This window comes from Triticum dicoccoides, chromosome 5B (genome assembly GCF_002162155.2).
Source record: "Triticum dicoccoides isolate Atlit2015 ecotype Zavitan chromosome 5B, WEW_v2.0, whole genome shotgun sequence".
NCBI lineage: Eukaryota > Viridiplantae > Streptophyta > Magnoliopsida > Poales > Poaceae > Triticum > Triticum dicoccoides.
In genome coordinates this window covers 245478653-245490901 of record NC_041389.1, presented here as the reverse complement: position 1 = coordinate 245490901, position 12249 = coordinate 245478653, and the positions used below count along the sequence as shown (strand labels likewise).

General features: G+C 44.1%; 1 protein-coding gene across 1 annotated transcript; it reads right to left on the bottom strand.

Moving 5' to 3' along the window:
• On the bottom strand, window positions 1–4393 carry LOC119308230 (rho GTPase-activating protein 4-like). Its single transcript, XM_037584350.1, has 5 exons — window positions 3413–4393; window positions 1723–1843; window positions 1504–1623; window positions 866–1096; window positions 1–765 (listed from the first exon to the last, which is right to left on the bottom strand). The coding sequence occupies exons 1-5, from the start codon at window positions 3814–3816 to the stop codon at window positions 193–195; spliced, it is 1449 nt and encodes a 482-aa protein (XP_037440247.1). The 5' UTR covers window positions 3817–4393; the 3' UTR covers window positions 1–192.
• Between the last annotated feature and the right edge of the window lie 7856 nt (window positions 4394–12249).

Sequence of the window (12249 nt, the reverse complement as noted above, 5' to 3'; positions counted from 1 at the left end):
GTGAGAAGTATAACTGATAAGCAAGATAGAAAAGTTAGCGTACGTGTGGAAGCAAATCAAAGAAAGGAATACAACGATCATGACCTGACAGGAAATGAAAACCACATCAAAATTCGGTCGATCCTACACGCAGGAACACACCGGGTCAGTCTTCTACGACACAAGAGAGTTGACAGTAGCATCTGAGCTCATTCATCTCCACGCTTCGATCCGTTCGACCGTGGAGTTTAACCGGCTCACGATGCTTGCACCTCGTGATTTTTTCTCGGTTGGAGGAGCGACGGCGGGTGCTCCGGACTGCCCCTTGCCCTTCCTTGTCCTCCTACTACTATTCAGGCTACGGCTCCCCTTGCCTTGCAGTGAGTTCCGTGTTGAAGCCAAGGAAATATCAGTGGTGGCTGAAGCAGCAGGCAGAGGTTGGGACCATCGACAAGAGCCCTCTGTGTTCATGAATGTCTGGCCAGAAGGTGCAGAGTCTCCTCCGGTAGGATTGGTCTCGTTAGGCTTGTCTTCGGTGCTGTGTGCAGGGCTGTTCAGAAGGGGTTCCTCGCTGAAGAAAGAAGGACGCCTTGATCCTTCCGCATGATGAGAATCAACGGCCAAGCCAGGGTTATGATGCCCGTTTTCATCAGACGGGTCCTTTTGGGGCAAGGACACATCATCCAGATTGGACTCCTCTCTATCCTTCAGGGTCTTCTCTATTAGCATCTTCAGAAAATTCATCACTTGGACTGCATACATTAGTGCAGTCAAAGGATCTGCCATCTGCATGATATGCGTCACCCGTAAGCATTCACCTAACCATATGATTATCAGAATTTAGCAGTAAACATATTGCCAGTTTGCTGCTAGGACGATTTGTCACCTGAGTCATATTTGGTGCAAAAACCATAGCAATGTTTCGAGCATTCATCTTGTTTATCTTTTCTTCTTGGACGACGTCAGCCATCAAATTAACGGCCCAGTCAAGTAAGGCCGCTTCAGCTAGTGGGAGGCATTTGGCAACCCGAGCACAATCCTCTTCAGATTGGCATTGCATCACCTGTTCAGGTGGAATAGGGTCCAGCACCCCGCTCGGCAGTTCTCTAAACCATGCCTGGAAAGGATTGGAAAGCAGATGAGATGATGACGTACCTTTTGTCATCAAATATGTCGGCAAGCAAGTAAAGTTTACTAGCTCAACAGAATAAACAGTCAATGTCAACATAGTTGACAGCAGCCATAACTGGTTCCAAAAGCAAGATTTTATTCTGCAACAGAAGATTGCTCAACTTGTGTATATTTAGAACAAACAATAAACCTGTGACAATATCTTTGTGAGAAAAAAAAAGAGATTAGGTTCCACTCAGAAAGGACGTCTGTATTCTCCGATAGGTGTTGATATAAATTTCCACCAATGAATATAATCACAACCATTAATAACTCTCTGGTTACTATACATATGCTTAGGAAACTACTGATTTCGACAGAATCACATAGCTTACATGAAAAAAAGAAGCTTACTTTTATTAGACCTGACAAACAGTGGACATCAATACCATACGGCACGATTCCGCTGTTTAGCCGATCTCTCACAAGCTCCTCCTGGCTATTCTCTGGATTTATACGAAAAATACCTTCTGCCTGCACATTACAAGCAAGATGATATTTACTTGTCAGAAAAAAGCTACAAGCACGTACAAAAAGCAAGTAATACTCAAACTCATTACTGAAAGGCCATACCCGAAGACCACCTTGTTCATAAAGACGTCTCTGCATCATCAAGAGAATTGTCGGAACACTGTTTCCTCTGGAATCATACGAACACTGCATTGATTCTGTTGAAACTCCAAAGACACTTGCACTGCATTTCAAGTTTCAATCAGCTGAAGGACAGCAACAACCAAAGTAAACAAAATGTGCTGCAAAGTTAAGGATGCAAGAACCAGATTTCAATATTTTAGACGGTTCCAAAACAATTTATAGCAACAATGGCATGAATGTAAGGATGCAAACAATTTGATTCTAATTTAGGCACTGCCTATGCTGATTTGATATTTTAGGTCTGTAACTATCTGAGAAACTATTTTCTGAAATTTAAAGGAAATTTGGCCGTTCAAGAATTTTTCCTATGGCTGAATGAGCATGACCATATGCTTCAGTTTTATTGATAAACTACCATAAATCCTCCAGTTGGACGAGCTCCTATTGGTGTTTGTGCCACATTATCTTGTATTGAAGATACTACTCTAGGTCCCGTCTTCCTATAAAGTAGAAACTGCGTATGGAGCCATTTCTTCCATTCTTTCTAGACATTCTAGAAAGACTGAACAAAAAATACTAAACAATGCACCCCTATGCACTTTCATAGCAAGCATAAGCAAATATTTAATACATAGCACAAACAGAAGAAATAAGGGAGCGTGAACTTTAAACTTATCAGGTAAGTTCATTTCCCTATTGAAAAATGCAAGTACTCCCTCCGTAAACTAATATAAGAGCGTTTAGATCACTAATAGGTAATTTCAAAATGAACTGAAGAACATTAAAATTATTTTGGTAGTTTTATGAAAGCCAAAAACGAACTGAAATAAAAGGAAGGGATGAAAATGGAATACAAGCACATCGGTAGTATTTAAAGAAGCTGCCAGACCGAATGGCCACCATTAAGATTGAAAATTCTAGAACACTTGTGTTTATTTTTTCTGTCTAGCTAGCTATAGGCTTTTAGTACTAACTAGAGAAGCACCTGTGGCAATGGTTTTCGAGATCTGTGGCAATGGTTTTCTATTTACAGCAACTATGCTGATTACATTTACACCAGCCTCATTTCGAAGCAAAAATAACAGTTCATTTACAGCCTTGTTTAATGCTTATATCATGTTTTGTTTCGGTTTAATGAGGTAAGTAAGATTACATCAAGTGACATGATTGATCAATTATTAATAGAACATGGAGAGGTTGCAAAAGTAACAAGTTGTGCACATAATTGATCTACCACAGTATAAATCCGGCTACGGCTGCCCAACAAAAAGGGGCTCAAATTATAATGCACTAAAATAAAATTGAGTGGAGTAGATTGTAACGTTACGCCTGGAAACGGCAAAAAATGGGAATTAACATTCCACCTGAAAAAAGGGGATAAAATTCCCTCTCTACTAAATAAAAGCACCGTTGCAGAGAAAGAGAGAGAATCACACCAGATAAAATCAAAATATGCAAACAGCGCCATTTATTCCTTAAGACTACTACATTTGTGTAACTACCCCATTTCAAGCCAGTACGATTTAAATTCCAGGAGTTATACGAAGCAGGCGTTAAATTCAGGGAAAATATCAAATTCAGATTGGAAGTATAAACTGAACGCTCAGATGCCCTCGAATTCAGAACAAAATCACATGGTTGAATTGATGAAGAGAAGCAGAGACAAGACCTGGCACTGGGAGCGCGGCGGGGCACCTCGGGTTCGAGCTCGACGGGCAGCCCCAGGAATCCATGGAACCTATCAAAGGTGACATGCGCCACGTGCTGCACCTCCGTCGGCCACCCGATCTCCATCGCACAACCTTCGCCTTGGTCGCCCTCCTCCCTGCAACCGAGAAACGACTTCCGCAGCAACGCAAGCAGCAGCGCCAAGAAAGACCACCGCTCCTCTTCCTCCGATCCTTGTACCTCTCGCTCAGTCCGTCCTGCGGATCCTGTAGGGCTCTCTCCGCTGCCACCTCTCTGCAGCACGTCGCTGTCGGCATTGGCTAAATAGCGCAGGGAGGAGGAGGGGCTGCGGCTTGCGGGGGAAGCGAGGTTGGTCGGGCCCCGGAGAAGCGCCACCTCCGTCATTGCTTCCTCCTTTTCCCTGCCCTGCTCTGAAAATCTGGCCCTTGTGATGAGCTGTAATCCGGTGCGGCTTGGGGGCGAGCCGAGTGGGGATTTCCTGGAGTGGGCCAAATGCAGCGGCGAGGAATGATTGGGGAACTCGTGTGGTGGAGTTCTTGGTGGATCGCTCGCTATTCAGGACTTGTTTCTATGCTTGCGATTAGATGGGATCCAAATCCACGACGGAGATGCAACCAATGAATCGATTGAATTGGGGGGAACAATCGGAGCGCCGTGAATGTACGACGAAAGAAGGGATTTTTCTCAGCTCCAGACGGGGTCTTTGGCCCGGTAGAGATGCAATTTTTTTGAGCTGGGGGCGACCTAATCTAATCAGCGGGTATGTTTGGTCGAGAAAGGATGAGATTTCTGAGGAGTTGGAGTTGGATTGAAGGGAGGGGTTGGGATTGGGACCAGCTCGTCATCATTCCCCTGGTTAGTGTTCCTGCTGCCCCCTTCTTTTTAGGATGTGCACGCACGGAGGAACATGCTTCTCGCTTCTTGTTCACGCGTGCGTATTTCCTCTATGTTCAAGCCTACCATCCTCGTTTCTTCCCAAAGAAAGGTGATTTCTAAAGCATCTCCAATAAAATTAGGCCAAACTTCAACACAGCGGCCCAAGCGAACACCGATTTTATCTTTTTTTATTCGTTTGAGTCGTCAAAACGGACCGCGGACGCAGCCGGGCAGCACTATATGCCCACTGTGGAAGACGCATTTTAAACGGATAAGAAAAACGTTGACCAGGAAGTGAACTGTTGCCGGCAATGACGGAGCTACCCAGAAATTGTTGGGCGGGCCGAGGCAGCCCAACCTGAGAAGGCCCAATTTTTCATATACTCTTTAGTGTTTTGGACATGGGCTGGGCGCGCCATGGCCCATTTGGCCTTGTTGTAGCTCCGCCAATGATCGCCGGGCCACGCTTGCCGGAGTTGCCCTCGAGATGTGCGCCGAGCAGGGAGGCCGCGGCCTCAAGCCCGATGCCCCGATAGACTGGCTACTATAGAGAGTAGCCGTGCACGCCCAGGTGCCAAGCCTCTGCCAGCGGGGACGACGGGGATGCACTGGATCTACGCCGTGAGCACCCACCTGCACCAGCGAGCACCTACCCCATTACGCTCGCCTCGTCGCGGCGGGGGAACACGTGCACACCGTCGCGCACCACCAAGGACGGGTGCGCACCCGTGGCCACCATCAGTCACGTCGTCCGAGACATTTCTACGCGTCGACCAGGAGGAGTTCAGGGGCATCGCCATGGACATCCAGGAGGACTGTCGGCCCAAGAACCCCCCTGCTCCGGATCGTGCCGGCCGTTGCATGTCGAATGGAGCGCGGCTGGCACCAATGATGGCTGGGGACAGTGTCCTCGGAGCCGAGAATGGCACAGGTCGTCTGCCAGGCGCCGCGGCTGGCAGGGTCGCATGGGCTGCCGCGGTGCCGGTTCCCCTACTCCTATTGCTCCTTCTCGCCCATGGTGCTCGTGCTGCTTGGGCGGCGTCGAACCTTGAATCCTCGGCAGGCCACGACGCCTCGTCTCCTTAGAGGCCCACGACCAGCGGAAGCGGAAATCGGGAAGGCATGCGCCTGTGGCCTCACTAGTGTGCGTGGTGGCATCCTGCACCGGTGGCCTCGTTGGTGCGCACGGTGGTGTCCTGCGCCGGTGGCCTCGCCGTTCCTGGTTGCAATCGTGGAGGGAGAGTTAGCTCATGCTCGGTCGCTGATATGTAGGACCAGGGCGGACACCAGTGGACGACGAGAGCGAAGTGAGCGCCCGTTTCTATTCGTTCGAGACCCATTTCTCGCTCAGATTGGCTCTCGGCGGATAAGAAATAGACACAAGTGACTGTTGATACCTCCTTTTATTGATTCAGTATTGGGACAGAAAAGAATATCCCGCACGTATTTCCCTAGAGGTGACCCTGGGTTATCGAACTCACGAGAGGAAGATTCCCTTTAAGCTATGGTCTCTAGCAAGCTTTTGTCAAAGTATAAAATCCAGCTTTTGACCGGATTAGCAAGCAAATAGTGATTCAAACACTTACAATAAAAAGAGGTACGGGTATGAGATCTTATGCTTACAACTTTGTATTTGCGCTGGGATCAAATAATATATTAATTTGTGCGCACCCATCGAGATGTGCTTGTCACAGATCGAAGTGGGGGATGTTTCCAAATAACATCTTGACCGGCACGAGTCCTGCATTAAGAATCAGTTGTCCTACCGCTGGCCATATCCATCGCACAGGGTTGTCTCAATGGTTAAGATAATAAAACCAGACAAGAGCTTTGGGCGTGTAAAGACTACACCTCATTTATCCCCAAGGATATGATCCATGTTATCCTACTGAACCTTACTGTCACCAGTGTTCGGTATAACACTTCATGGTCTCCTTGCTCCTAGCCTCACAGGTGTTCGATCTCCATGATCCTGGGTACCTGCAGGGATAAAGACTGCGGACAAGACAAGAGACATCTTTATGGAAAAAAAATATTTCACACATACTGGACATTATGTAAAAGTCTTATTGATCCTCTCAACAAATACCTTGGGTTGCAAGGCTTATGCCTCAACCCATACCTTACCGAACTACTCACAATGGAGATCAGATCGCGGGAAGAAAACATTTAAGAACACATCTTGAGATTGATTGATTGCAATATAGCTTACAATGGATGCCTTGTGTGATGCACGATTACAAGTATGAATGAGATGGAAGAGCACTATGGTGGTGGTGGAGATGGCGGCGGCTAGGGTTTGTGGATGAAGATGATGATGAAGAGGTTTTGCCTTCTGTGCTCGTCCCTGTGTTGACATTTAGACGTGGTCCCTTTAACGAAAGTTGTTCAGGTGAACGATCTGCCTCAAAATCCACGCCAAACTGGCACCCATATGGGCGCTCGCGCTAGTATGGAACACCGTCTTTTGTGCTGTCTTCATGCAGACGCTTCATGTTGATTCCTTCTTCCTCCATTCTCCTTGCATTCATTAGTCATTAGTACGAATATCGGAGCCAATATCTCTTTTTAATTGAAATATCTCAGTTTTTAAAAAGGTGAAATGAGTGTAAAAATATCACTCATCAACTCCCCCAATCATAAACTTGATCCTCCTCGAGTAAAATAAAGAGAAGTCCGAATCATAAGGAACTCAGTTGTTTAAACCAAATAACGAGAAGGTTTTAGTTCAATTACAATCGGTATGCCTAGAGAGCCCTCTGCTTCTTGACCTAGAAACTTAGCATAGTTGTAGCAGTGGCATGGTTATAGTGCAAGTGTTGGTGAAGCAAAGATAATCAACACAAAGTTCTTGTCCAGTAGATAAAACAACTTTGCAACATTGTATTCTATTTATTATAGACAACACTTGCTTGTCGGGAATGCACGGAAGAGTTTTCTTTAGATGGAGCCAATAAGACATAGGTTAGGGAGTGAAAGCATGCAGTAAAATATAATGCTTTGATGCTCTTAAGCACACCCATAATCATTTCCTCCTCAAGGCTCTCAAGCACTTTATTTCAACCATTGTTTGCTGGAATTTTGGTTGTCACATGAAGGGATTATGCCAACTAAGTGATCATGCATAGATTTTCGCTATGGCTTAATGTTTGGGAACTATGGACCTTTGATATATGTCTCTTTCGAGCTCTTTTGATCAGTCCTCTTTATTTACCACATACACACTATTTTATGAGAAAGCTGAATAATATGCGTTTGTAGTGTTACCACTACGTACGGTAACAAACTCATAGCCGAAATCCAAGCTATCGCTCTTTGTGGATTGTTCATTGGCCAGCGGAGTCCTCGGCACAACATCAAGAAAGGTGACGAAGCCACATTTACACACGTACACGTGCATAGATTAGCGGGCCATGGCACCAGCAAGGAGCTGAAGCACCATGTAGAGATACAACACATATTTTTGGCATAATCTCGTTCACCCTTCAACTAAGTTCCTCTAGACAATTCAATCCACAAGTGCTATCAAGTCTATTAAAATTAACATGTGGTTGAGCAATTCAAACATCACTTCCACTATAATTTTCTCCACTCCCAAGCCTTGAAAGACTTTCTCTTCTGTAGTTATTCTTGGTTAATATCTTTTTCATTTAAAAACAGTCCCGCGACAAGTCTTGGTTGTCTAAACTAAATAGAACAAAGGCTACAAAATTATTTCAGCTACTAGAACAAAACCTTTGTCTTAACTACCAAGATTTACTCCCATCTACACATATCACACATAATACTACTACATCTACTCTAAGTATTTCAAGTGCAAAAGATGGGGGCCGTAGGACATACCTTCACGGTTGTGAATCTACGCACTTCTCTTCCTTATTCTTGCATTCCTCGTTGTCTGGTGTTGATCAACTCCTCTAAAAACAAAATGCAAACAAATTCCAAAGGGCAAGATAAAGAATAAGAACAAAGCAAGGCTTATTCTAATTTTTTTTGGTTTTTGGGTTTTCAAAAACTAACTTGCAACCAAAAAATCGCAAAGGCAAAATAAAATTAAAAAGCAAAAGCAAATAAAGGCAAAGTGTTGGAACAAGCCAACACAAGTGTTTTGAAGTTCCTCAAGCTTAAGTACAAACTCATTACAAATTATTCAAATACTGCCACATCTTGATGTAGAAGTGGTGATAACCTCCCCCAAGCTAAGGCCTTTGCAAGCCCAAACCGGCAAGATCATTGCGGCGGTTGGTCACTAGCCCACTCTTGGCTCCAGTTGGAGAAGTTCATATTCATTTAGGCAGATGTGCCTCGAAGAGACTCAGCGAGGTTGCTCATATCTTAGATATAGTCCTGGAGGCTATTGAGGTCCGCGTAGGTGGTGTAGTTTCCTTGTTGTGGCTGCTCTTGGGGATGCTCCTCTTCTTCGTCAGGTGCAGTTCTTCTTCATCTACTTATTTTGGTTCTGTGTCCTCTTGGTCAAAAGTTGTATTTCCTTCCTGTGCAACATAATGCAATTCTCCATGCCTGATGGAGAAATTGGTAGGCATAGGAGTAGGCTACAAGTGTGCCACTCCAGGAAATCTAATGCAATGATAACCATTATGAACTACTACCATTCCAGCGCTAGTGAGAACACGAATATTGACAAGGGTGTTACCGACAATGGGGCGAAGGTGATTGTAGTTGAGACCAAGGGTGTTGGCCAACATAGTAATCGCTCCACGCACGACATCTCCTTGTGCATGGTTTGCTTGATGCGCAAGGTGTAGCAATGCCCCTAAGTTGAGCGAATAACTGACGTCAAGGTTTGTTGCTTTCCCGAGAACTAGCATATTGATACGTCTCAAATGTATCTATTATTTTTTTATTGTTCCATGATATTGTAGTGTCAATGTTGGATGTTTTATATGCAATTATATATCATTTTTTGGTACTGACCTATTAACTTAGTTTCAAGTGCGAGTTGCTGTTTTTTTGCCTGTTTTTGGTTTTCCAAAAAATCGGTACAAAACAAAGTCCAAATGCCATGAAACTTTTGAACGATTTTTTTCTGGACATAAGAGACCCTAGAAGCTTCGGGAGGAGGCTAGAAGGTGAAGGAGTAGTCCGCAAGGCACATGGCGCGCCCATGTGGCTTGTGGGCCCCTCATTCCTCCATTTGAGCTAATTCCAACTCTACAAATTCTTTAACATCGGGAAACCAATAGAGAGCCACCCAAAATACGTTTTCCTCCGCTGCAAGCTTTTGTTCTTGCGAGATCCCATCTAGAGGCATTTTCTGATACTCTGTCGGAGGGGAAATCAATCACGGAGGGCTTCTACATCAACCTTGTTGTCCTTCCGATGATGTGTGAGTAGTTTACCACAGACCTACGGGTTCATAGCTAGTAGCTAGCTGGCTTCTTCTCTCTCTTTGATCTTCAATACAATGTTCTCCTCGATGTTCTTGGGGATCTATTCGATGTAATCCTTTCTTGCGGTGTTTTTGTTGGGATCCGATGAATTGTGGGTTTATGATCAAATTATCTATGAATATTATTTGAGTCTTCTCTGAACTATTTTATGCATGATTATTATAGCTTTTTATTTCTCTCCGATCTATCCATTTGGTTTGGCCAACTAGATGGATTCGCTTTTGCGGTGCTCAATCCCAATGACAGAAAGGGACCTGACACGTATTTGTATCATTGTCATTAAGGATAAAATGATGAGATTTATTCATATTGATTGGATTTACTTTGTCTACATCATGTCATCTTGCTTAAGGCGTTAACCCGTTCTTTATGAACTTAATACTCTAGATGCATACTGGATAGCGGTCAATGTGTGGAGTAATAGTAGTAGATGTAGGCAGGAGTCGGTCTACTTGTCTCGGACGTGATGCCTATATACATGACCATTGCCTTGGATATCGCCATAACTATACGCTTTCCTATCAATTACCCAACAGTAATTTGTTTACCCACCGTATGCTCTTGGTTCGAGAGAGAACCTCTAGTGAAAACTATGGCCCCCGGGTCTATCTTTATCATATATTAAAATCCAAAAATACCTTGCTGTAATTTATTTACTTTTATTTTATTTTATATTTTTGTTTAACTATATATCACTATGAGATTTGATCCTTGCAATTAATCGACAATGGATCAAAACCCCTTGTTTGCATTGGGTGCAAGTATTTGTTATTTTGTGTGTAGGTGTTGTTCACGAGCTGGTGCCTGGTTCTCCTACTGGATTGATAACCTTGGTTCTTAACTGAGGGAAATACTTATTTCTACTATACTGCATCATCCTCTCCTCTTCGGGGAAATCCCGACGCAGCTCACAAGTAGCACATGTTCTCCTTGTGCCTGCAACGAGTAAGTGATAACATAATAGAAATAACGTATAGCAGGGCTTTCAATGCAAATAGCTCTCGAGACTGGCATGCTCATCAAATTAAAGGTTTGCCTCGGGTGCGGTTCAGTGTAATCATAAACATGGAGGATGTCATCATCATTGTTGGTGAAGCCAAAGTAATCACACCACTGTTGAAAAGTGATGTTGAAGTTTTGTTCTAGGAGACAGAAAGTGATCCTCTCCTCCTCTTATGCATTAGGCATCAAACCAACATTATGCGAGAGAGTACTAAGAAACTCAAGCGTCATGCATTCATATGTCTCACATCCCTGGTAAACAAAATGGTGCAACCTGGCATATGAGAAAGAAAATTGAAATCATTAGTAATACCTAGCTTGGCGAGTATAGTCGCACAAGCCCACTTAGTTGTTTTGATCTTCCGTGAGCTTAGTTGCCTAAACTTTCTTTTTGCTTCACGATCAGTGAAGACGATCCACTGGGTAAAAATTTGTTATGTCAGTTGATACGTCTCCATCGTATATACTTTTCCAAACTCTTTTGCCCTTGTTTTGGACTCTAATTTGCATGATTTGAATGAAACTAACCCGGACTAACGCTGTTTTCAGCAGAATTGCCTTGGTGTTATTTTTGTGCAGAAATAAAAGTTCTCAGAATGACCTGAAACTTCACAGAAAATATTTTTGTAATTAATAAAAAATATTGATGAAATAATCAACCAGAGGGGACCCACCGGCTGTCCACAAGGGTGGAGGGCGCCCCCTAGGGAGTGCCACCTACCTTGTGGGTCCGCAACATCCCAAAATTCTAAATTTGGAATGTTATATTAAATAAATATTTATGACTGTTTGTATGATTCTTCTGTGAAATTGTGGTGAAATTTGAGAACTTCAGAGGCATTTGATTTTTTTCTGTTGAATTTGAATTCAATTCAAGCTGGCATTGAAATTCATTAAAAAAATCTGAAAAATACTAGTGCAAAAGTATGAGAGGAGCTAACATGACACTCCAAAAAGTCAGACGAAATTAATGCCAAAAGTTTTTGGATTCAAATTGGAGTTATTTGGAATTTTCAAAAAAAATGTTTTTGTAAAGTTTTAATTTTGCCTCTGAAACATAGTTCACCTTATAGGGTTTATTTTTTTGATTATTTTGATATATATATATGTTATATATAAAACTATTTTTTTATTTTATTTTTGCCTCTGCCTTAATTAAAAAAATTAGAAAAAAGCCTAGGCGCCAGCCAGGCCAACCGCCCAGCCAACGCCCGAGCCGCAACCCACCAGCGTCAAGCCGGCCTGCCCCAGCACGCAAGCGCCCGACGCCGCTCCCTCTCGATCGACTCCTCTCTCCTTTCTCTCTGTGACCGCGGGACCCACACCTACCCTAACCCCTCGCCCATGTCTTGCCAAGCCGGAGCGCGCCCGAGCGCCACGGCGACTCTGATCTCTTCGCGAACGCGCTCCGAAGCCGACCCCTCGCCCAAGTTCATGTCCTATAAATAGATAGCCTCCTCCTCCTTCGACCCCCCTAAAACCCTACCCTAAAACCCACCGTAGCCCGTGCCACCACCGTCCTGATCTT

Coding starts and splice junctions, on each gene's coding strand:
- LOC119308230 (XM_037584350.1), bottom strand. CDS start 3,816: ATGACGGAGGTGGCGCTTCTCCGGGGCCCGACCAACCTCGCTTCCCCC. Junction 1,844..3,412: donor CGCCGCGCTCCCAGTGCCAG/GTCTTGTCTCTG, acceptor CTTGAAATGCAG/TGCAAGTGTCTTTGGAGTTT. Junction 766..865: donor TTGCACCAAATATGACTCAG/GTGACAAATCGT, acceptor CATATCATGCAG/ATGGCAGATCCTTTGACTGC.